Source organism: Salarias fasciatus, unplaced genomic scaffold, assembly GCF_902148845.1.
Source record: "Salarias fasciatus unplaced genomic scaffold, fSalaFa1.1, whole genome shotgun sequence".
NCBI classification, from domain to species: Eukaryota; Metazoa; Chordata; class Actinopteri; order Blenniiformes; family Blenniidae; genus Salarias; species Salarias fasciatus.
This window is the reverse complement of record NW_021941399.1, coordinates 215,152-240,478: the sequence shown is the minus strand read 5'-3', so window position 1 is coordinate 240,478 and position 25,327 is coordinate 215,152. Positions and strand designations below refer to the sequence as shown.

The 25,327-nt window shown below is 48.2% G+C and overlaps 2 protein-coding genes across 2 annotated transcripts; both read left to right on the top strand.

Annotated features, from left to right (window-relative positions):
• Positions 1-201: 201 nt before the first annotated feature.
• On the top strand, positions 202-4,283 carry LOC115385674 (amiloride-sensitive amine oxidase [copper-containing]-like). Its single transcript, XM_030087749.1, has 4 exons — positions 202-1,738; positions 2,172-2,460; positions 3,607-3,739; positions 4,014-4,283. The coding sequence occupies exons 1-4, from the start codon at positions 202-204 to the stop codon at positions 4,281-4,283; spliced, it is 2,229 nt and encodes a 742-aa protein (XP_029943609.1).
• Positions 4,284-6,057: 1,774 nt separating this feature from the next.
• Positions 6,058-22,609, top strand: LOC115385667 (5-hydroxytryptamine receptor 3C-like). The gene is made up of 15 exons (XM_030087743.1): positions 6,058-6,206; positions 8,485-8,544; positions 8,630-8,689; positions 15,240-15,284; positions 16,062-16,121; positions 16,401-16,475; positions 16,872-17,026; positions 17,219-17,263; positions 17,371-17,480; positions 20,308-20,477; positions 20,561-20,724; positions 21,226-21,436; positions 21,521-21,685; positions 22,240-22,313; positions 22,400-22,609. Exons 1-15 carry the CDS (start codon positions 6,167-6,169, stop codon positions 22,607-22,609), a joined length of 1,644 nt encoding a protein of 547 aa, XP_029943603.1. The 5' UTR covers positions 6,058-6,166.
• The last annotated feature ends 2,718 nt before the right edge of the window (positions 22,610-25,327 follow it).

The following is a 25,327-nucleotide window of genomic DNA, read 5'->3' as shown; positions in this document are numbered from 1 at the left end:
AAAACAGATTTCTGATTTCATATTTCCTGCTGTTTTACGGTACTTCAGTTGGTGAAGTAAATAGAGCTGTTTTGCTTCCTTAGTTTCGAGGTTTATCCGTCACTGACATCTGGATTTATACGCCTGGAGCTGTTCTCCAGCAAAAAGCCAGATGTAACTGAGCCTGAAGCTGACATGTCCACTCCTGCTTTGGTTGCAGCCATGAGGCTTCTTTGTCTGCTGCCGCTGGTCTTCCTGGCCGGCGGCGGCGCCTCCAGGCCCAGAGACTGGGCTCATCACGGCGCCCCCATGTTTGCGGACCTCACGGTGCAGGAGATGAAGGCGGTCCATTCCTACCTGCACGCCGTTCCAGAGATGCATCTCACCAGTGCTGAAAGCAAGACTCTGAAGAAGAACAGCATCCTCCTGATGGAGCTCCACGTCCCCAAGAAGCACGAGGCGCTCAGAGCTCTGGACCGCGGACACGCCAGACCGCCTCGCCAAGCCCGCGTCATCATCCAGTTCGGGAACCAGAGCAAGCCGAACATCACCGAGTACACCGTGAGTCCTCTGCCGAGGCCCAAGACTCACAAAGTCAGGACATTCAAGGGGGGGCGGCCGGTGGCGTTCGACTCCAGGCCCATCACCAGCGTGGAGTACCATCATCTTACCAAGACCCTCGAGAAGATCACAATGAGAGCTCACACGCTCCTGCTGGAGACCACGGGTGGATTTTCCTTCACTAACTGTTCAAACCGCTGCCTGACGTTCTCGGACATCGCCCCCCGTGGGCTGGGTCCCGGGGAAAGGAGAACCTGGATCATGCTGCAGAAGTTCGTTGAGGGTTATTTCATCCACCCAGTTGGGTTTGAGGTTCTGATCAACCACAGGGACCTGGATCCGGAAAAGTGGACTGTGGAGAAGGTCTGGTACAACAGCATGTACTTCGACAGTGTCGAGGAGCTGGTGGAAAAGTACGAATCAGGGAAGGTGGGAAAAGTCAAATTGCCAGATCATGATGAAAATGACCTTTTCTCCACATACGTTCCCCGAGGTCACTTAAACACGCCCACGGACATCCACGGGCCGAAGCTGGTGGAGCCTCAGGGGCGCCGCTACTACATCGACCGCAATTTCGTGGAGTACGCCGGCTGGTCGTTCGCCTATCGAGTTCGCTCGACAGCCGGCCTTCAAGTCTTTGACCTCCGTTTCAACGGAGAACGGATCGCCTATGAGATCAGCCTCCAGGAAGCCATCGCCTTCTACGCCGGCGACACGCCGGCCGCGATGCAAACCAAGTACATCGACGCGGGCTGGGCGATGGGCACCTCAAACTATGAGCTCGCCCCGGGCATCGACTGCCCGGAAATCGCCACCTTCGTTGACCTCTACCACTTTTTCGACACGGACAAACCCGTGCGGTACAGAAACGCGCTCTGCATCTTCGAGATGACCACGGCCATGCCTCTGAGACGGCACTTCGACTCTGACTTCCATGGCGGATACAACTTCTTCGGCGGGCTGGACAACACTGTGCTGGTCTTGCGGACCACCTCGACGGTTTATAACTACGATTACATCTGGGACTTCGTCTTTTACCAGAACGGCGTTGTGGAAGTGAAGGTCAGCGCCACAGGATACATCCACGCCACCTTCTTCACGCCCAACGGGCTCCACTATGGAACGAAGGTGTACGACTATGTGCTGGGTAACCTGCACACACATCTCATCCATTACAAAGTAGACCTGGACCTTGCTGGTGAGTAGTACCGCACAACCATAACATTTGGATTAATTTATTGCAAAATTATAAAACATTAATTCAAGTGAAGAGTTAGAAAAATCCAAAATGGACCTGGGTGCCGTTACTGCAGCTCTTGCAAGAACAGAGAAGCAATTATGCTTTGAAGAAGACTGTTGCAGACGCTAGTTCAGATAAAAAGAACCTTCCGTACTTTACTCTGCCATAAAAGACACTCTTGTGCTATCAGGCTTGTGCTGACTCGACCTCTTCAAAGGCTTAAGGAGGTCACGAGCCATAAAGGGGTCAATAAACAACAAGATCTTATGAGGCCTCCTTCCCTTTTGCTTCTCTAATTAACCTCCTGATAGAAGAGATAAAGTGCAATAAAATGTGTTTATTTTGTCGTATTGCCGCTCCTGACCATTGTTCTTTGCTGGGACCGATGCAGGCCGTGAAAACAGCGTGGAGTCGATGGACCTGAGGTTTGTCAACATCACCAATCCCTGGAGCCCGGGACACTTCGTCGTCCAGTCCAAACTCCACAGGACGGAGCTGAAGACGGAGCGATCGGCCGCCTTCCGCTTCGGCAGGAAGTTCCCCCGCTACGTTCACTTTTACAACCCCAGTGAGAAAAACAAGTGGGGCCACAGCAGGGGGTATCGCATCCAGCTGAACTCGCATGCCCACAGTGTCCTGCCAAGAGGCTGGAGGGAGGAAAACGGCATCAGCTGGTCCAGGTAAGACAGCATCGGGGCGCAGATGTCTGGTTCCTGACTGTAGCTGACCCCAGCAGTGTTCAGCGGGGCGGCGGAGGCTAATCTTTAGACGGCACTGAGGTCAGGAAGGAGTTTTCTTTTCTTAGCAGGGGTGTGGCAGACAGTTAGGCAACACTGTTGGAAATGTCTGTGATCTCTTGATCCACAGAGATCATTTGCTTCAGACTATTCATCTTTCTGGTATTGAAAACATTCAGATTGCAAACTTGGATGGATGTTTAGATTGTAGTCAGTTTTTATTACTCGAGATTTATCCCGCTAATTTCACATGGAGTGGTGTTGGCAAGAAGAGGAAAGGTCTCTAGATAGTTTTCCCCTTAGAGCTCCACTGAGTGGACGCTAAATCGCTCCAAGAACAAACCAGAGATCTAATCTCTCCAGAGTCCTGGGCCGACCTCAGATCCTCCTCCTAGACCAAACCAGAGATCTAATCTCTCCAGAGTCCTGGGCCGACCTCAGATCCTCCTCCTAGACCAAACCAGAGATCTAATCTCTCCAGAGTCCTGGGCCAAGCACGATAAAACAGAACAAAAGAGCATGATTTGGTGACTATAAAAAAGACCTTAAACTCATAAAACCATAAATGTGGTAAAACCACAGAGGCCATAAAACCTTAAAAAAATAAAAACCATAATGTAGCATAGACCATAGGACCAGTAACTTAGAATAAAACAGTCCTTGGAGTGAAATGCAAGTCTGAATAAGGGTGTTAAAAAGCGACAGGTTGGCGAGAACCCAAAGTTTCAGTGGCAGTGCGTTCGAGTCTCGGAGGGGCAACAGCATAAGAAGGACCACGCCACAGCTGGTGCAGGGACCTGGACACGTCCTGCACCGTCTGCGGCTGCGTTCTGAACCAGCTGTGGTTGGTTGACTGTGAGACACCGTAATGAAGTGGATTACAGTCGTCGATGCGAAGGACAGAGTCATCCTCCTTCACCATCAGTGCGTCATTTTTCAGTTTGCTAGCTTAGCATGAGCAGCAGTCTCCACTGGAGTGATGGGACGTCATGTTGATGTGAGCTTCATCACATCCGGGTTCACTCTGTCACAGCGTGGACTGTCCTGAGCCACGCCAGCTGAACTGTCCTGTATCCACCCGTCTCCCAGGTATCCTCTGGCCGTGACCCGCCACAAAGACCACGAAGCCACCAGCAGCAGCATCTACGCCCAGAACGACCCCTGGGAGCCGGCCGTGTCCTTCGAGGACTACATCCGCAACGACGAGGACATCGTCAAGAAGGTGACCGTCCACTTCTGTTTAGAGAAAGTTATCTCGAATATATACAAAAAGAAAAAAATATCCAATGGCAAGCAGAAAACAGAGGAAGTCCTGTTTCCATGACAACGCTTCCAAGTGAAAATGGGAAACTGTGCCCCTGGGGGTAGATTTAAACCACCTGACGGGGTGGCGTTTGCCCCTGGGGGTGGATTTAAACCACCTGACGGGGTGGCGTTTGCCCCTGGGGGTGGATTTAAACCACCTGACGGGGAGACGTGTGTCCCGGTCTCTGCAGGACCTGGTTGCCTGGGTGACGGTGGGCTTCCTGCACGTGCCTCACTCGGAGGACATCCCCAACACGGCGACGCCAGGCAATGCCGTGGGCTTCTTCCTGCGGCCCTTCAACTTCTTCGACGAGGATCCGTCGCTGGCGTCCAGGAGCACCGTCATCGTCCGGCCCGGTCCGGACGGAACGCCCCGGGTCCAGCGGTGGACCCCCGAGGTCGTAGGTCACTGTGTGACCCAGCAGCCGTTCTTCTACAACGGGACCTACGGTGGAGTGTAGCTGAGTGCCGGAGACGAAGCCCTTCGGGCTCTGGGTCATCAACACCAGGAAACCAGAGTCTGAGGGTTTTTTTCTTCAACAGTTTATTAAAAGTTTTAAAGATTAAAAGAAGAAACACATTTCAGGATGTTTTAGGTTGTTTTTTTTTTTTTTTTTTTTAATGAATGGGGAATTTATCATTTTTTTAATGAATGAAAGTTATCAAACTGATGTCTCGACTTGTTTTTCTTCGCACACACACACACACACACACACACACACACACACACACACACACACACACACACACACACTGTCTGATGGAGAAGTTCATTGACATATACAGTCACGACGGCAGGGTTCCAGATTAGAGCATCTTCCTCCCTGTGACCACAACAATATTCAGAAGCATACATTTCTTCCAGGTCCGGGGTGTTGTGGTGTGTCTGGAGTGTTGTGGTCTTTTGGGGGTGTTGTGGTCTTTCGGGGGTGTTGTGGTGTGTCGGGGGCTTTGGGAGCTCCGTTAATCCCTCGCTGGGTCTCCATGGACGAGGCTGAGGAGGCGCAGGCATCCAGGATGCAGGATGCCGTGTGTCCGCCCCGCCTGCTGGACAGCGCGGCGGGAATGTTTCAGCTGCGGAGACGGCCTGGAAAAGCAAACAGCCTGATTCCGGATCCTTCCCTGCAAACACTGGAGGATCCCCTGGAAACCCCGGAAACCTCAGAGTCCACGGTGTGGACGGAGCATCAGCAGCACATGGTAGCTATGTCCATTCCTCACATAGCACAGCACTCTGTGTGTGTGTGTGTGTGTGTGTGTGTGTGTGTGTGTGTGTGTGTGTGTGTGTGTGTGTGTGTGTGTGTGTGTGTGTGTGTGTGTGTGTGTGTGTGTGTGTGTTTGGAGTGTCAACAGCGGTTTTTGGTGAGAGGAGAAGGAATCCAGCCATCAACCTGCGTCCCGATCTTCGCAGTCTAAAACCAGGTTTTTATAAGCGTGTGAACATGTTTAAGAGTGTGACGAATAAAAGAGCCGAACCCGAGAAAAACAACACGAAACCAAACCCGTAACCAGCATTCCTGCCGCCGTGAGCCTGGAGACTCCGGTCCTGACGTCACCAGCACACCGACACACACCACAAACCTGGAGTGTGAGGCTACCGCACCTTCACCTTCACTGGAAAGGATGTTTTTATGGTTCAGTTCCACTTTCTGGAGGCTGAGCGCCAAACCTGAGCTCCTTGCTGTGACTGAGGCCAGACTCTATTCGATGCCATAAAGCCGTCATGTGAAGGCGGTGTGTCGTGAACGGCCTCTGGCCAGTACCCATGATGCAGTGCGTAGCGTCTGTCGACCCCAGACAGAAGAGGGATCCCGGCCGACCTCGGGTGTGATCCCAGCGGGGGTCGTCAGATACTTCAACCACTTCAAACAACCAACAGAGCGAGGCTGTAACCGCTGGTCCCACAACAGAGACTCTTCACTTCAGCTGGTTGATTCAGGACGATCGAGGCCTCGTCTCCAGACACAACTCCGTGTTTTTACATTTTTGTTTCAGAAACGTTTCAACTGGCACAGCTGAGGTTTTAGGGAAACTACTCTGAAGCTTGATGTAGTGGCTCGTCTTGACCTGAGGTGACCCCTCCGACTCGCCGTAATGAGGACATGTTGTGTTGTCGTCCGTCTCCGGATCGTCTCCACAGTCTGCTGATTTTGTTTTCCAGCTGTATTTCCAACTCTGCTGCAAACACAACAGGCCTCGGCTGTGAAGGGGGGGTCGTTTCCTGAGAGGCCGGGTCTGTGTGGAGGGGGAGGTGTTGATGGGAACGACCTGACAGCAGGGCGGCGACGTTCACTCAGTGGAACCTCACAGCAGGAGCAGAGAACACAGAACCCCAGCTCTGAAGATGTTCCTCACAGGTTCCTTCCTCCTGATCTTCCTCACAGGTAAGCAGAGTCTTTCCGGTTCTCGCAGTCTGGTTTTAGAAGAGGGTCTGGGCCCAGAGGTCTGGGATCTTCACTGGGAACTCACTCAGGGTTTAGTGGTTTTAGTGATCCGTTAATTCAGCTGTCAGTAAGTGAAGACAGGTCAAGCAGGTAAACAGAACCAGACCAGTTTCAAACTGTGGATTAAACTTCTTCTTTTATAATAATTCACAGAACAGACTAATAAATTATTTCCATGAGACTGAAACAGTGGAGCGATCTGTTGTTGATGCTGACGGTGAACAAACTTCCAGGAAGTGCATTAAAGGGTAAAACCCCAAAGGAAGACCAACGCTGAGCAGTCAGTGTGGTTTATTTCTAAATGACTCCAGTCTGGAGCTTTTTTAATGCCCGTCGATCAGAACATGAAGGAAATGAAACCCTGCTGGCATTTCCTCTCCCAGAAGCTCTTCCTGAGGTGGAGATAAGTCTCACAGAGATCAGAGAAAGTTTGATAAAGAAATCAGGAGTGTGAGGCTGATCTTCTCCTCTGATTCTCTCCCTCCATCTCATCGACTTTCCACCTTTGAACTCCCTCCTCCCTCTGATATCTCTGATCTCATCACCAAGTCAAAACCTTCATCCTGTCAGCTGGACCCCCTCCCCACTGTTCTGGTTAAATCCTGCCTCCCCTCTCTGCTCCCCCTCATTTCAGCTATCATTCACTCCTCCTTGTCCTCTGGAACTGTCCCCGCTCTTTTTAAATCTGCAGCCGTCAGCCCCATCCTGAAGGAACCCGGTTCAGTTCCGAACAACTTCAATAACCTCCACCCCATTTCTCACCTTCCCTTCATCGCCTCTCAGCTCCACTCCCTCCTTACCCTCAACAGTCTTTATGAACATTTCCAGTCTGGTTTCCGTCCCGCCACAGCACCGAATCAGCGCTAATAAAGATCACTGACAACCTTCTGATGGCAGCTGACTCCGGTCTCATCTCCATCCTCATCCTCCTCCATCTGAGGCGGCCTTCAGCACCGTTTCTCACTCCATCCTGCTCAATAGCCTCTCCTCCATCGGCATCACTCACTCCCCCCTTCACTGGCTTCACTCCTACCTCACTGGCCGCACTCACTTCATCCAGCCCAAGTCTTTCACCTCTCAGCCCTCCCCCGTTACTTCTGGTGTGCCCCAGGGCTGCGTCCTGGGGCCCCTCCTGTTCATCATATACCTCCTTCCCCTTGGCAGTATTTTCCGGAAACATGGCATTAATTTTCACTGCTACACGGACGACACCCAGCTCTCTCTCTCCAGTAAAACTGACTCCACTCTCCACCCTCCTCCCTCACCTTCTGTATCTCTGAAATCAAATCCTGGTTCACCTCAAACTTCCTTAAATTAAATAGTTATAAAACTGAGCTCCTTCTTGTTGGCACCAAGTCCACACTGTCCAAATCTTACAGCTTTTCCCTCACCATCGACAGCTCCACAGGGTCCTCCTCCCTCAGGTTAGAGTCTGGGTGTCATCCTCCACAGCTCCCTTTCTTTTCACTCCCACATTAATAACATCACTTGGTCTGCACACTTCCACCTACGTAACATAAACCGCCTCCATCCCTCTCTCACCCGTCTCTCACCCCCCAGACCACTGCCATCCTGGTCCACAGCCTCGTCACCTCCCGCATCGACTAGTGCAACTCCCTCCTCTTTGGTGTCCCCCACAAATCCCTCCATCAGCTCCAGCTGGTCCAGAACTCAGCAGCTCCATCATCACCAAAACCCCTTCCTCTCACCACATCACCCGTCCTCCAGCAGCTCCACTGGCTCCCTGTCAAAGTCCGGATCATTTTCAAAATGCTTCTGTTTACATTTAAAGCCATCCACACCCCCCCCCCCCCCCCCCCCCCGTTCTATCTGATTTCCTACACGTTGCCCCCCCTCACGTTCCCTCAGGTCTTCCTCCTCTCTCCACCTCTCTGTGCCTCCGCCCACCTCAGCACCATGGAGGGTAGAGCTTTCAGCCGCTCTGCTCCTCCACTCTGGAACTCTCTCCACCAGACATCCACAACATTAATTCTTAATTAATTAAGACTCAAAACTCATGTGTTTCAATCTGGTTATCTTCTGTAACCTCACTCTTTCTTTGTCGTTTGCTATGTTATTTTGTCTGTTGTTGTATTTATTTGTACTATGTTTTTAACCTTCATTGTAAAGCGTCCTTGAGTGTCCAGAACGGAGCTGTGAAATTAAATGTATTATTATTATTATATTATTCATGAAATCCAGTCTCTCTCCCCATCAGGTGGATTCAGCTCCAGTCCTCCTCCAGTCCCTGTTTCTGAAGACACAGCGGGACTTCCAGGTAAAAACTGATGAGTCTGTCTCCATCTCCAACTGTGAGCTGACTGGAACAGAGCAGTGACTCTTCTTCCTCCTGCTGGATGAAGGGCCGGTGGAGACTGAAGACTACTCTCCTGGACATTACTATGACGATCCCAGATTACCAGGTATGATGCTGAAATTTTTTTTCACCAGCTTGTTCTTGGAGGTTCACCTGGTGAACTGGCTCCTGGTTACAGCTGGAGTTCAGGTTAGGAGTTTGGTTTGGGTTAGCTTGGGCCCCAGAGGTCTTGGATCTCCACTGGGAACTAACTCAGGGTTTAGGTCAGAGGTTTTCAAAGTGTGGGCTACTGAGCCTCCCCAAACAGAACTCTACAGCACCCCCCCCCCCCCCCCCCTTTACAACCCCCCCCCCCCCCCCCCCCCAATAATTATTCCTATTATTACTGCTATTGTTGTCGCTTTGCATTGTTCCACACAGGCTTAAAAAAGGTTTTACACAATCGATGTTATACACATCTTTATTTTTTTAAACATGTTTGTGTGTTCTTGAACTTTTTAAAAAAATTTTTTAATCATCTTTATCTGTGTATGTATGTGCTTAAATATGTTTTTTTTAACATATGTATGTTTTAAGCGTCTTTTTAAAACACATTTTTAACATCATGTTTTTCAACTTATTTTAGCATCTTTGTTTTTCACATTTTTTCACATTTTTTTTTAACATATTTTAATATCTTTTTGAATACATTCAGTTTAAGGCCCCTTTGTGCAATTCCTGAAATAATGAACAGATCAGTGTCAGTCAGATGTTTTTTATCATCACTGTGCACCATGAAAGTGAACCACGACTCTGAGCTCTACAAATGTTGTCACTGATGTCTCCACTTAAAATGAGCCCCGACTATAATGATCTATTTGCTTTATGTTTTTTAGCTTGCTGTCAGTAATATATTTATGAAAAAAAAAAAACAAACATATATATTCAGTTATCCATATTTTAACAAAGTTTATTTTGCATGTAGGCCGCCATTGTTGAGCACTTTGCAAAGCATTCTGGGTGGTGACGTCACGAAGTTGTTTCACCTCTCAGCAGAGTTTTTAGGAGTGATCTGTTCACAGCTTTATAAGCTAAAAGTAAATAAATATATAAAAGTAGCTGCTGATAGACACCACTGTTAGCTTAGCTTTTAGCTTAGCTGTTAGCCACCGACGAACTAGCTGGCAACATCAGTCGACGGAACGCATCTCAACTCCTGAGACGGTGGAAAGAAGATCGCTGAGCATTTTGGACAGAACGGGAAAGGTTGTTCTTGACAGTTCAGTTCTGAGAGGACGGATCTGAGCGGCGTAGCGGCGGCTTGGAGAGAACGAGGGGAGCGTTGTTCTGATAGGTTTTGTTTCTGGGTGTAGCGTGGCTGTTTACTGTTCTGCTGTTGTTTTATCTTCATCTGGTTGTTCAGGGATCGTCGTGTTGCTCTCAGGACTGTGGGAGCTGCAGCTGACAGTCGCAAAAAAAAACCCAAACAAAAATCGGCCCGACGCCAAATCAAGTTGCGGACCCCTGAACTGTAATAATAATGACAATGGCAATCAATTGTAAGAACATTTATGCCATGGTTGCGATTTGAAATTTAGGCTTGTCAGTCCCACAGAATGATACTGGGCATTTGCGTGTTGTTTTCAGCACTGTTTTTTTTGTTTTTTGTTTTTGTTTTTCAGCACTGTTTCTGTTTTTTTTTTTTTTTTAATTTCAGCACTGTTTTCTGTATGCGTTCCGGTATCTTATGATTTACAAATAAGCACTGAGTAAAGATATTTTAATCTTGGTTAGATAAAAGACTTGCCTGTTGGCGATTAGACTCCTGTTGGGTAGACCGGTACTGGATCGGTCATGAAGGCTGACCAGGCCGGCCCACAACACGTCCGGGTCTATGCAGGCAGCCTGAAAGGTTTGATGCGTTGTGATAAAGGGGAGGTCTATGGTAAAGTAGAGAGAGCAGCCATCTCCGTTTGTCATTTTTGTGTTATTATGTGTCATTTTCTGTTAATCGTGACGAGGTAAAGTAAATAAGTACCATGAACAGCGACAGAAAGAAAATTGAGCTCTTTGCAGCAGACGCTCTCTCTCTTGGTCGCCATTGGGAGGCAGCATCCACAAAGGCACCAGCGGCTGTGACCGACTCTCTCTTCTTCTTGATAGCGACCATTTTTATTGTCATCTCCGTCGTTGCTTCCATTTTCGTCCTCGCTCTGTATTTGGTTTCATGTTGGTTCGAATTGAAAGTGTTGAACGATCATGCTTACAAAGCTGCAAACAGATCACTCCTGAAAACTCTGCTGAGAGGTGAAACAACTTCATGACGTCACTACCCAGAATGCTTTGCAACGTGCGCAACAATGGCGGCCTCATTGCGAAATAAACTTTGTTGAAATATAGATAACTGAATATATATATATATATATATATATATATATATATATATATATATATATTTTTTTTTTTTTTTTTTTTTTTTAATTCATAAATATGTTACTGACAGCAAGCTGAACCACACAGAGCAAATTTATCATCATAGTTGGGGTTCATCTTAAGAGACGGGCATTCAGAGCACGTGATTTAATTAGGTTGGCAGTTTTTCCCGCACATCCAGGACCACACACAGCTCTTGGTGCATCTTCCTGGTCGCCAAAGCCTGGCCATGAATGATGATCAAACAGCGGCGGATGCAGTCGCTTGCACCTGTTTCAGCAGACCGCCGTGGCGGCCTGTCATGGCCGTCGCACCATCAGGACATATTAGTCAATTTGTTTTTCCTGAATGAAGTCATTCAAAGCCTTGAACATTTCTGCAGGTGTAGTGCGAGGCGGCAGAGGATGGCAAAAGAGAAACTCCTCCTGGAAAGCGAGCTCTTTAGTAAAGCGTATACACCGTTAGCTGTGCAGTTAGCAGCATCAGTGGACTGGTCCAGCTGAACGGAGAAGAAAGGCTCTCATAGCGTCCGGCAGCTGCTGCTTCACGTCAGCTCCATGTCGGAGAGGCAGCGCTGGATGGTGTCAGACATCAGGATGGAGTCCAGCTGGGCAGCAGCAGCTTCGCCCATGAGCACCGAACACAGGGAGGAGCAGTGGGTTTCCCTGCCTTGCATGCGTTACGCTACGCGGTGTGATGCTGCGGTTGTCCTGGTATTCACAGTGCCAATCGCTTCCATGACTTTCTTCTGTGACGGAGTTCATCAAGTTTCCGTTAAAAAAAACCTCTGGCGGCTTGGTCGTTAAACTTTGGAGCTTGGTTCAATCTGACGGCGGAGTTCACATGGTGGCATGCTGTCGTTAGCTAGCTGCTAGCACCTCCCTGCAGATAACACACTGTGGCAGTGGAGCTTCATCAGGACCAAGAAATGAAAAGCTAAACTTTAAATAATCAGAGTCAGACCTCCTCCAGACTCTGTGCCCTCTCTCACTTTCACTGGAGATGCTAAAATGTGTATTGTATTAAGTATGATGGCCTCTGCTCTGACCACGAGCATGTCCGCAAGGGGGTGCCACAGGGGGCAATACTGGGACCCCTGTTGTTCATTATGTACATCAGCGACTTGAGACAAAATGTGCCTGATGCCAACATTCATCTATACGCTGATGACACTATTATTTATTGTTGTGGTTCAACAGCTGCCAAAGCGATTGGGTCCCTACAGAAAGCTTTTGATGTGGTACAGCACAAACACTTGTCACTAAAACTCATCTTCAATGCTGACAAGACTAAGCTAATGTTGTTCTCAAAGCTAAGAAGATGGAGGCCTCTTGTACTATTCCAGCAGTCTCCACTCTTGAAGGAAATGTTATAGAGGTGGTTCATATGTACAAATATCTCGGTATCTAGCTTGATGATTCTCTCACCTTTAATTCCCACATAGACAATATGGCAAAGAAACTCAAACTGAAACTGGGTTTTTTCTTCAGAAAAAAATTCCTGCTTCTCTTTTAATGTGAAAAAAAGTCTTGTCACTGCAGCTTTTTTATCAGTTTTAGATTATGGAGATTTGTTTTATAAGGATGCTACCGCTCAATGGCCCTCATTTATCAATCCATCTTTCAAACGGGTGTATATCTGAGCGGTGAGCTCAGCGTACGACAGGGCTCGCACGGCATTACAGAAACTTCCGGACCTCGCCGATCTCAGCGTTTGAGTGATCGGGTGTTGATAAATGCAGCAGCTGAATTTGATCGTCATTAACATGTTACGCCCTGAAATATTCATAGTTCCAAAGCCACGCCCACTGAGGTCAAACATGGAAAAGGAGCGATTTTGGCGAAAAAAGAAACTTTTGGGAGCTGGAAATGGATCCTCTCAGGTCTGAGGTGGAGGTAAATCAGGAGGAGCTCCTTGGAAGAATAAAAACTGAAGTTAAAGGAGAATAGAAAAACGCAGTCTGGAGGACGCTGTTCACGGCAGCGGTGAGCAGCGTCTCCTGGACGAACGGACACCGGCTGAGGTCTGAGCAGATTATAGATCCGTTAATTTAACCCTGATATTACAAATGATGAAGCCGACTCATGTTGTACAGCTCAGAGTTTTATTGTTTTGTTTTATGATGTCTCAGAGTCAGACAGCGGCACCGCGGCCCGGTCTCCTCCCCACAGCGGGACGGTCCCACCGAGACACACCTCGGACCGAACGGGACACAGCAGAGGACCGAACAGGACCCGGGACTCAGTCCACCGAGGGCGGCGCGTGCCCCCCGCTGCTGGTGCTGCTTCAATTAAAGACAGTTTATAGAAGTTTTCATAAAATATTTGACTAAACGTCCTCTGTCTGTATTTAACCTCCCTTTAGTTCATATGTTATTTTCCAGGCTGCTGGCATCACATCACTGATTAAATCAATAATTTTCTATACTTTAGAGTTTATTTACATTTCAGTGGCGGTTCTTCAGGTCCTGTCTCCTCCGTCCAGACCCAGTGCGGCTCTGCTGGTTCCCACATCCTCTTGTGGCACAAGCGCATCAAAGTAACTCTGTCGCCAGTGCAATATTGTGTAAACTACCTAAATAAAGTCACACACCTTTTTGGGGATAAACAGGAACAGCAGCGTTTCCCCCGCTGGATCTGAGCGTCTGAAGCTGCTCCGCAGCAGCAGCTGTGCGTCTTTGCACACTGTTGCGCTCCTCTCCGTGGCAGGTTGGTCCAGCGGACTTACTGAAAGTTAAAAATCCTTTATTAATCCCACGAGGAAGAATTTTAGTAGATATTCCATAAGGGCATAATTTTATTTTTTATTTATTTATTTTTTAATCTGTCCTGAATGTGTGCTGCTCCTGCTTTATGGCGTGTTTGAGATGTGCTTTATAGTTATTTTCACGCTCTGCCAGGTTCTTCTGCGCTGCACCGCAAGTCCGCACTGACTGAAACTTGTGTACACGATGTCCGACCTGTCGTGAGATTTAATCTTTCTGAACGATCACGACCAAATTGATAAATAACCAACCCGTCTTTCATATGGACGTACGACGGGTGTACGCCCGTATACGGTCGTACTACCGTTTGATAAATGAGGGCCAATGTCTCCGCAAGATAGACAGTTTTTATCACGCTTCCCTTCATTCATAACGAACCGTAAAGCCGAGACCCATCACTGTGACTTGTATTCTCGGGTGGGACGGCCGTCCTTGTCCACTGGGAGACTTGGACATTGGTATATCTTCATTCACAAGGCCCTGCTCAGTCTGTTGCCCTCCTACATCTGCGACTTCATCACTCAGAGAAGTGTCGACTCTCATTGTCTGTGCTGAAATGATGATCTCCTGCTCTCTGTTCCATTTGCCCGCACAGAACTCGGAAAAAGAGCTTTTGCGTATTCAGCTCCCTACACTTGGAACAAATTGCAAAAGGACTATAAATTGAGTGAACTCATTCCCTTGAGCTCTTTTAAAACAAGGCTGAGAGCATTCGAGACAGCATCTTTTACGTGTCATAGTTTTTTATTTCAACTGTAATTTATTGAACTGTGTATTGTAACTTATTATTTTGTGACTCCCTTGAAAAAGAGGTTTTTTAATCTCAATGGGACCTACCTGGTTAAATAAAGGTTAAATAAACAAATAAAAATAAACAAAAACCGATCCATCCTGCCTCTTGTCAGATATTTACACTTCTCTTTTCTTTTCAGGTTTATTTATTCTCTTGTTGCGCTTCCCCTGAAGCCCTCTGGCGCCCCCCAGGGGAGGCACACCTCATGCTTTGAAAACCGCTGGTTTAGTGGTTTCAGCGATCCATTAATCAGGCTGTCAGTAAGTGAAGACAGGTCAAGCAGGTAAACAGAACCAGACCAGTTTCAAACTGTGGATTAAACTTCTTCTTTTATAATAATTCACAGAACAGACTAATAAATGATTTCCATGAGACTGAAACAGTGGAGCGATCTGTTGATGCTGACGGTGAACAAACTTCCAGGAAGTGCATTAAAGGGTAAAACCCCAAAGGAAGACCAACGCTGAGCAGTCAGTGTGGTTTATTTCTAAATGATTCCAGTCTGGAGCTTTTTCAATGTCCGTCGATCAGAACATGAAGGAAATGAAACCCTGCTGGCATTTCCTCTCCCAGAAGCTCTTCCTGAGGTGGAGATAAGTCTCACAGAGATCAGAGAAAGTTTGATAAAGAAGCCAGGAGTGTGAGGCTGATCTTCTCCTCATGAAAACCAGTTTTTCTCCCCACCAGGTGGATTCAGCTCCAGTCCTCCTCCAGTCCCGACCAGAGTTCCAGGTAAAAACCGATGATTCTGTCTCCATCTCCAGCTGTGAGCCGACTGGAACAGAGCAGCGACTCTTCTTCCTCCTGCTGGATGAAGGGTCGGTTAAAGCTGGAGTTTAGTTTGAGCTAGCTTCAGTAGTTAGCATCAGGATGTGTTTTGCCGGATGTCGTCACAGTCTGTTTGAGGGTGATTGTTGAGTTTTTTATAGAGCTTTACAGTTTTCAGAATGAGGGGGCGTGGCTACTTGAGTGACAGGTGTGCTCAGGAGTGACTGATTCTTCCAGCCAATCAATCCAGGAGGCTTTCAGGAGGTTTTCATTAAGGAGGAGACATTAAGATTAAGTTCTCAGGCTCTCAGTCAGCCCCGCCCCCTGTTGCTCTCTGGCCCCGCCCCCTCGTTGTCTTTTTTTCATCTCAGGCTCCAAAAAACCCAAAAGCCTCTAAGCTGACTTCATTTTCTGATATCAGAAACAAACGGGAGACGTCAGGAACTCTCTGTCCATCTGATACACCGTCCACGTCTGGAACTGTAATCAGCTCGTTTGTTTTGAGCTCATTCTGTTTTTATGCTTTTTTTGTTTTGTTTTTTTTGCTTCCTGAACTTTGCTCTTTAATGTCTGAATTTCAAATCATCAAAGTTCTCGACTTCTCTGACTTCTTCTGAACTGACTTCTTTCAGGGACAGTCATTCGAACACCATTGTTTGAAGATAAAATACCAACTGCACCTCGGCTGCTGAATGTTCTTGTATTTCAAAGTTTAAAGAGTAAATCTGCGTTTCTTTTCAGAGGGAACACCTAAGCCCGAGTGTGGGATGAGAGGAACCTTTGACAGTGCAGAGTTCCACGGTATGAAAGACTGAAAAACTGCAAGGAAATTGATAAAACTGTAAACTTTCACTCGCATGTCCGCTTTTCTCAGCTGTCCTCCACACAATATGTTAAGACTGAAGACGAAATGTTAAGAATACAGACATCGTGTTGTTAGTTATGGCTAACTGCTGTAATTCTTGTATTAGTTGTGTTTCCTCCTCAGAGCATCCAGTCATTCTCTATTTATTCTGTCTTTCTGCCTCGCCGGCCCCGCCCCATGTGTCCCTCCTGGATCCTCCATTCTCCCATCATCAGCTAAATACGTGTTGAACATGACGAATCCTCCTGAGTATCTCAGAGAGTACTTCGCAAGCTTCTATGACTCTCCAGGTACAGAGAACTGAGGTTAAAGAATTCTTCTTGAGGCAGCTGCTTGAGACGATGGCTTGCTAATGGGAGACTGGTGCAACATGAAATACAGGAACTTCAGGAGACATCACAGAAAGCAAGACATGAAAACAAGACAAAGCACAACCAAAAAGAAACCCTCACACTGACTTTTGTTTTTGGATTAAAAAAAGCAGAAGAAGCAACGCTGACTGTCACAAATGAAAGGCTGATTAAATATGATACAAAAACATCATTAATGTAATACAGTCATTGGTTACCCGTCAACAAAACGCTTGAAAGCTTTGCTGTGAGTCCAGCATATACCTTTTAATGCATGCATTCTTTTCCTCGAAAAAACAAACTTTCTGATTCGAATGTTTCTGGATTTCTTCACAGATCCTTGTGACCTGTACTGTAATTATGATCAGGTTATAGACAAACTGCAACTGGATAAACTAAAGGAGAAGTTGACCCTCAGTCGGCCGGTTCAAAGTCACCGCATTCTCACCTATGTTTACCTGGAAATGGTGATCGCTTCCATCCTGAATGTGGTAACCTGTTCGCCGTATTGTTGTTACTGTTTGTTTAGAAATTTTTCTTGTTTTTAAAGCTGTGAAGTATGATATTATTGGAGCTCTATGTATCCTTGTGGAAAGCATATCGTATCTGCAGCCTGGGGTATGTTTGTCATACATCTTTGCTGTGTTTTGCATTGTTTCATACATGTGTGTTTTTGTCCATAGAAAGCGAGTGAGCAGCTTTTTGTGACTCATATGTGGCTTTATATGGTGAGTTTTCTCTCACTTCTTCTTTCCTAAAGTGAAAAGAGAAATTATTTACCCTCAAACAGATTAATTGCATGTTTTTTTATCCTCTTCTCCATCTACCTGGACAGTCCTGGAACAACCAGTTCATTTCCTGGGATCCTCAAAAGTTTTGTGGAATTAAACACATCGTCGTTCGTAGCGACACTTTGTGGAAACCAGACATAATTATTGAGGAGATGTAAGTTGATGTGGCTTTCAGGTAATCACAGATCTACCTCATTTATCTCCAGTTCCAAATCAGTCTGGACACGAAGAAGATGCAACGGTCTGCAAACTGATTCACAACTGAAGGTGTCTCTCCCAGATCCCGAGGGAGGCTGGAGACATTGAGTCCCAGTGGACCATGTCCTCCACCTACATTGTTGAGGCAACTGCTCAGAGCTGTGGTCATCAGGTCTCCGGTGCTGCCGTGGTAGAAACCCCTGAACTCAGTGGAGGACACCCAAAGTAAGGGCTTCCGTCAAGCTGAAGACGGAGCCCTATCGAGTCTTGTTGGCTCGTGGGACTCCAGAAGCAGCTGACAGGAACCGGCAGGTCACGTGAACTGCAGCCCGAGTGGTTGTGGAGGCAAAAACTCGGGTCTGGAGGAGTTCAGGAGGACATGCAGGAGGACTACCGGTCAGTCTCAAAGAAATTCTGGCAAGCAATCTAGCACAGGAGGGGAAAGCAGGTCTCCACCAACACTGTTTGAAGTGCAGGTGGGGAGCTGCTGACCTCCACTGGGAATACTATCGGGTGGTGGGACGGTGGAAGGGACGGTGGAAGGAACACTTTGAGGACCTTCCTCAGTCCCATCGACAAGTCTTCCGTGAAGGAAGCAGAGACTGAGGTCTCAGAGGTGGACTGAGGTCTCCGAGGTAGACTCGTCCATCACCCAAGCTGAAGTCACCGAGGTTGTTGGTCAGCTTCTCGGTGGCAAGGCACCGGAGATTTATGACATTCACCCTGAATACCTTAAATCTCCGCATATGCACAAACCTGGAGGTAACTCAGGGACCGGAGGAGGTCAAACTCGTCAGCCTCGCCAGGAAACTCTATTCCAGGGTACTTGGAAAGGAGGATTCTACTGGTAGTCGAACCTCGGACTCAGGAGAAACAATGTAGGATTCGTACCTGGTCGTGGAACACTGGACCAGCTCTCGACCATCCTATGGGGTCCTCGTAGGTTTGTGGGGAGGTTGACTAATGAGTCCACATGTGTTTTGTGGATTTCTTGAAGGCCTTCAACCACATCCCTCATAGTACCTTGTAGGGAGTGCTTCGGGAGTACGGAGTCCTGGGCCTTCTGTTGAGGGCCATCTAGTCCTTTTATGACAGTAGGAGTCGAGTACATGAGGACCCATTCCAGGTGCATGTGGACTCGGCAGGGCTGCTGGTCCTGTTGGTAATTTTTGTGGACAGAATTTGTAGGTTCAGCCAGGGACCAGAGGGGGTCCGGTTCTGGGACCACAGGTTTCATCTCTGCTTTTCGGAGATGATCTTGTCCTGTTAGCTTCATGAAATCTGTTCCATCATGCAGTGGGGTGGTTTGTGGCGGTGAAGCAATGGGGATGCGGATCAGCACCTCCGAATCCGAGGCCATGGTCCTGGACTGGAAAGAAGGTGATCCACCCTCACTGGTTTGCAGAGAGTCTCTGCTTCAAGTGGAGGTGTTCAGGTAGCTCGGGGTCTTCATCAGGAGTGGAGGAAGGATGAAGGTGAGGATCGCCAGATGGATCAATGCATCGGTAGTGTGGGTCCGTCACGGTGAAGAAGGAGCTGAGCTGAAAGGAGAAGCTCTGGGTTTACCGGTCAGTCTACGTTCCTACCCTCTCCTGTGATCATGAGCTCTGGGTCAAGACTGAAAGGACAAGATCCCGGACACAAGCGGCTGAAATGAGCTTCCTCCATAGGGTAGCTGGGCGCTAAGTTAGAACCAGGGGGAGTAGCTCAGTCACCAGGAGGAACTCGGGAGTAGAGTTGCTGCTCCACATCCAAGAGGAGCAATCTGAGGTATTCAGGCATCTGTTACCATGCCTCCTGGACTCGTCTCTGAGGAGGTGTTCCGGGCAACTGGGACGAGGCCCTGGGGAAGACCTAGGACACAGTGTTGAGACTGTGTCTTGGCTGGCCTGGGATCCTCCTAGCCTCCTAAACCAGACCCGCCCACTCCTCATCCACATTTGGATTTGGATTTGGGCTTAGTCTGGATAGGAGCCCATTGAAACTTCTTGCAGGGGGCGTCGGTTACTCCTTTGACTGGCAGCGTACTTCAGCCAATCAGCGCTTCAAAACAAATACGTCATCAAAATGCGTTAGCTTCTCTAAGGGTTAGCATTAGCTCATTAGCTCTAGCTTCCTTATACGTAAAGACACGCGAAAATGTCTTTTCCTGTCAGTGACTCACCAGGCACAGACTCTTGCTCTTGCTTGATTGTTGTAAATCTTGGTATTTTGGCTGTAACTTTACTGATTGCAGCTTTAAGACATGGTTAAAGTTAAAATCCGTCGTCTCCGCTACGTCCAGCGATAGTGTCACTTCTGGTTTAGCCACCGGAATTCGCCAAAAAAAAATTGAAAACAAAAAGCGGCAATGCTGATTTGCTTGGCCGTTTCAGACCGAGTGAAATCCCCTTCTATGGGCTCCGACCCAGACTGAGCACAACTCCAAAATCCATACGCGGATGAGGAGTGGGCGGGGCTGGTTTACGAGGCAAGGATCCTCCAGGAACAGCTGCAGAAAGTGTCTGGGGACAGGGAAATCTGGGGATGAGGGAGTCTGGGCATCCCTGCTTAGACTGTGACCTGGTCCCTGATAAGCGGTTCATGAAGGATGGAAAAAGATGATCTTTACAGTTTTACATTGAGCGTTTTGACCAGACATGTCTGTTTGACATGTCTTCTTCTCAGGTTCCCCACATGTTAAAAAAATACCAAACAGTGTAAAGATGTCACAAGACTGAAGCAACTTGCAAAAAAATGAGCAATCTTAGAAGCTGAAATTGTGTGCGTTGTACCTCACACAGGCTGGAGAAGGACAAAATCGCTCCGAGTCCTTTCCTCAAGGTCAACTCATTCGGCGAGGTGGAACATCGGATCGATCAGGTGGTGACGGGCACCTGTCGCATGAACGTTTACAAGTTCCCCTATGACACCCAGCGGTGCACCATCTCCTTTAAGTCTCTGATGCACTCAGGTGAGGAACGGTGAACACATGAACGCTTTCCTCCGTCGACCCGCCCAGAAACCCGACCGCTCCCTCTTCTGCTCCCGCCTCAGATGACGAGATACGCTTCGTGGTCAACACAAACACCACAGTCATCTCGAAGTGGTCTCACCACGCCATGCAGTCGAAGCACGAGTGGCGGTTTGTTAAGATGACGGTCACCAACAAAACCAACAGCTTCTACTTCGGATCCAACCAGACTGTGATAGTTTACACGGTGGGTGTCTCGGCAGATCGGCAGGTTCGTCTGTTCCCCACAGTGAGTGTGACGGCCAGCCATTAACAGTGATGAACACACAAAGTGTCATGCCGCCTCTTGACACCAGGAGGCAGCGGTCACACAACACAGCACTCGATACCACCTTGAGCGATACTTCATGTCTTCCAGCATTCAACCTGAGAAAATGTGAAGCAGTGACAGCAGCTGCAGAACTGTGACTCACCGCTGCCACCCAGTGGACACAAGTCACACCACGAAAGCAGAAACGGAAAAGAAATCAGATTTTTGCAAAAAAAAAGAAAGAAAAATACAGAACGGCAAATGATTGGCCACAAAAGTCAGCTCCGTCACTTTCAACCACATATCTTCTATATCGGTTTGCTTTAGTTTATCAGGGATTCTTATGTGTTTGGCTGGGTCGACAAAGTTTCCTCTCTCCTACAATTCAGAATAGAGCCAGTGTGTGAACCTCCTGTCCTTGAATGCATCATTTCCCAGGTTTTCATGCAGAGGAGGCCGATCCAGCACGCCGTCAACTTCCTGCTGCCCATCTTCTTCTTCCTGTGTATGGACCTGGCCTCCTACCTGATCCCAGACAGCGGAGAGCAGAAGATCAGCTTCAGGATCACAGTGCTGCTCGCCGTCACGGTGCTGCAGCTGATTCTCCACGAGATTCTGCCCTCCTCGTCCGACAGGGTGCCTCTGATCGGTAAACACCCCGACAGCCTCGCTCTCGTTGGACGATGCTTCACATGAGCCAGAACGCTAACTCAGGGACTCTGCTGTCCTCCAGCCGTCTACTGCATCGGGATTTTCTTTATGATGCTGATCAGCCTCCTGGAGGCCATTTTGGCCACGTATCTGATCCAGAAGGACTCGGAAACCCAAGACTGCCGAACCGATGGAGACCAAAGCAGCAACTCAGAGAGAACAGTCAGTTTCTGTGGCTTTTCCAAAGGTTAGTCTGCACTAAAATGGTCTGTATAAAGACTGAACTGACAGAGATCTTCCCCAAATAGACACTTCGTGACCTTTTGGATCAATTATCTATAAGTCCCTCATGTCAGCATCTTTGCCTTCAGCCCCATGCTGGAGTTTTAACTGTGCTCTCTCTAAAAGCTGGATTCTCTCTCTTCACCCAGACTGTAATGTATCAGGCTGGCCTACAGCTTTAAAGGTTTCCTGATCTGACCACCTCAGTCCATCTGACCGCAGAGATTTGAAGAGTTTGACAAGAATCAGGATCATTTTAGAGCAAAAGGAAGGAAAGGCAGTGAGCTGCTGAGGGCCATGGCTCAGTGATGCATGCTGGGATAGTGATGGTTGGGACAGAAAGCTGTCAGGATCCAGTTTGCTCCATATGAGACAGTATGAGATGGAGGACAGTCCAGACAGGAAGCAGGTGGTCATAATGATTTGGCCGATCGGTGCATTGAATTGTGGGATCTGGGGAAACTCAGCAGCAGACTGTTGAATCCTGGATGTGAACGTCGCCTCGATCTGTCCTCCCAGAGTGGAAGAACAGCAGCAAGCGCTCCTCTCTCCGCCACACACCGGCCGATCAAACCCCGTCTGACAGCAAGGAGGTAAAAATCTCAGGAAAGTTCATCCACAGACCGTTTCAAACAAGAAAACCCTGATAAACCTGGCTGTTCATGATCTTCTTCTGCAGACTAACAGTGAGAAACCAGAGGTGAGCATGAACATGACCCAGGAGGCAGGCGAGCTGGAGGAAGACTCCGATGTTTCCTGGAAGGACGAGGAGAAACCCGGCTACTGGACCCGACGGGTCCGGAGGATCAACAGAGGCTTCTCATCCTCTACCTCACTACAGCCCGGTGTTTCTAGTCTACATGTTCTCCCTGTGGACCACTCCGGATGAGGACTAAAGTACCAGGCAGTGTTGTTCAGAGAGTGTGAAGCTTGGCCTCCACTCAGAGCCCTGCAGTCATCAATAGTTGTGTGTTGAGTGATTTTCGTGAAGAGCTCTTGGGAAAGTGGTGTGATCTACCGATTGCAACGCACCAAATAATGGATCAGCTGCTGCAGTGCTGCACATTTCATCACAAATTATCATGCAGTGGTCACTAACCCTAACCCCGATGAAGGAGCCATATTTCTGCAGGGCAGGCGGTAGATCACGTCCATCACCCGAAGCATATTTGTGCTCCTGAATATTCAGAACTCACCTGCTTCTTCACCCCTCCAGTGTCACGTTTTTCCAGGTTTCAGACGGATGACGTGTTGCCATTTTGAACAGGATTAATATAACGTCCTCTCGGCTTTTGTTCTGTCACTGTTCTCCAGTCACGCTGCTGCCGCTCTTTGACATGTTTACTGTTTGCTATGGCGACGACACACTGCATTTAAAAGAGATCTTTTTAACCCGAACCACCGCTTTACGTAAACAGTACAAGTGTTTTTGTGCCTAAACCTAACGAGACCCTCACAATAGCATTATTTTAATCGCTTCATCATTTGAAGGGATTTAATCATATCCGGTCTGTGAGGTCAATAAATTCCAGCAAAACACAGCATCTGTTTATCCAGTGTGAATTCACTCCAAGTGACGCAGACATGCAGGGTGATTCCCAAACGACCAGAGACCCGCAGGTGATGCTCATCAGTCCATCAGAAGATGTCTGCTGCCGGAGCAGGGGTTCATGTGGGCCGGAACCACCAATCCGGAGTTCTGGAACTTCTAACAATGTCAACTGGTCTTCTCCAAGCATCAAGATCGTACTTTCACCATTCCGCTACGCTCACCGTCTATTTTAAGCTTGAAAAAGACGAGGGTCAGAATGAGAGGCAGACTCGCAGGCCGACCCGGCGCCAGGCTAACGCTGCACGGCAGCTCGCGGTGGCAGCACGGTGGACACCGCGGACATTCTCACCAGAGATGAGGAGGAAGTGTGTGATATTTCTAAAAACAGAAGCAGAGTTGCTGAGCATGAGTGGCCAGAATGTAGGTCCTGAGCGCGACTCTGTATTTACCAAGAACTACAGGCGATAGCAAAAACAGGAAGTTCGGTTGCAGCATGTGCAGCCAAGAAGTGTTGGTGTGGAGACGCAGCAGTATCAGTCTGATACTAGACTGTTTGTGAAGAACGGGAGAACAGTTCTCTCTGCAGGCCTGCCTGATGCCAAAACACCCTTAATAAAGTGACAGTGCAAAGAGTTCTGCAGAAAAATACCAACCTTTTTCCAAATTTCCCCTGAATTTCTCCGATCAAACACCCTGAATGGTTTGCTCCTGTCCAAGTCTTTGCATTCTCCCTTTATTAAGGGTGTCTGATTGTCATCATCAACCCAGGAGCTCCGCCCCGATGGACCCGGAGCGCCAGGCGACTGCTGTCAAACAATCAGGCAGAGGTGATCGTCATCAGGGAGCAGCAGTCAGACATGAGCCGAGGAGAGACGCTTCAGAAACAGACAGAACACGACCAACTGCGGCATGACGGTGTTTTACTGTAGCCAGCAGTCATTCACGGCTTTTCCTTTTTCTGCAGTGTACATGCTATGACAGAGTAGTGAATGAGTACTGACATTGATGATCACTGTCCTCCTTTCAGCAGTGGCAGCAGGTTTTCAAGCAAGAAATGAGGGAGAACTGTATCAAGAATATTCAGCAGACAGTTTGAAACGATTCAGAGTGGTGCAGAGACGACAGTATTCTCCTCCAGACTGGAAATATTTCCTGCAGATCCACCCGACGTGTTCAGTGTTGGAGTGAAGGAGGAAGTCTCGCCGTGTTGTTTAGATGGTGTGATCCCTCAGGATGAGGCTGGGGTTACTCCCCTCTCAGCGCCGATAGCGATAGCTGGGCGCTGCTCCAACGCGTTCTTTCAGCGGGGAGAACACTGGAAGCTCTTTGGGCGGAGCTTCAGCTCAGTGTTCCACGTCGGCTTGGCATTCGTACCTAAAGCTGATGCTCAATCAGTTGATTTTTTACTCCTGCTTTGACCATCAAGTCATCAGAAATGAGACGCCTTGGCCCTCATTTATCAAACGACCTTTCAGACGGGTGTATATCTGAGCGGGGAGCTCGTCGTACGACGGGCCTGACGTGGCATTACTGAAACTTCTGTACCTCGCCGATCTCAGCGTTTGAATGATTGGCGTTGATAAATGCGGCGGCTGAATTTGATCGTCATTAACATGTTACGCCCTGAAATATTCATGGTTCCGAAGCCCCGCCCACTGAGGTCAAACACGGAAAAGGAGCGATTTTGGCGAAAAAAGAAACTTTTAGGAGCTGGAAATGGATCCTGTCAGTCTGAGGTGAAGGTAAATCAGGAGGAGGTCTTTGGAATAATTAAAACTGAAATTAAAGGGGAATAGAAAAACACTGTCTGGAGGAAGCTCGCGGTGGCGGTAAACAGGGTCGCCCGGACGAACGATACCGGTTGAGGTCTGAACAGATTATAGATCCGTTAATTTAACCCTGATATTAATAATGAGGCTGATTCAAGTTGTACAGCTCAGAGTTTTATTGTTTTGTTTAATGATGTCTCAGAGTCAGACAGCAGCGGCACCACCGCCAGGTCTCCTCCCCACAGTGGGGACGGTCCCACCGAGACACACCCAGCACCGGACCCGG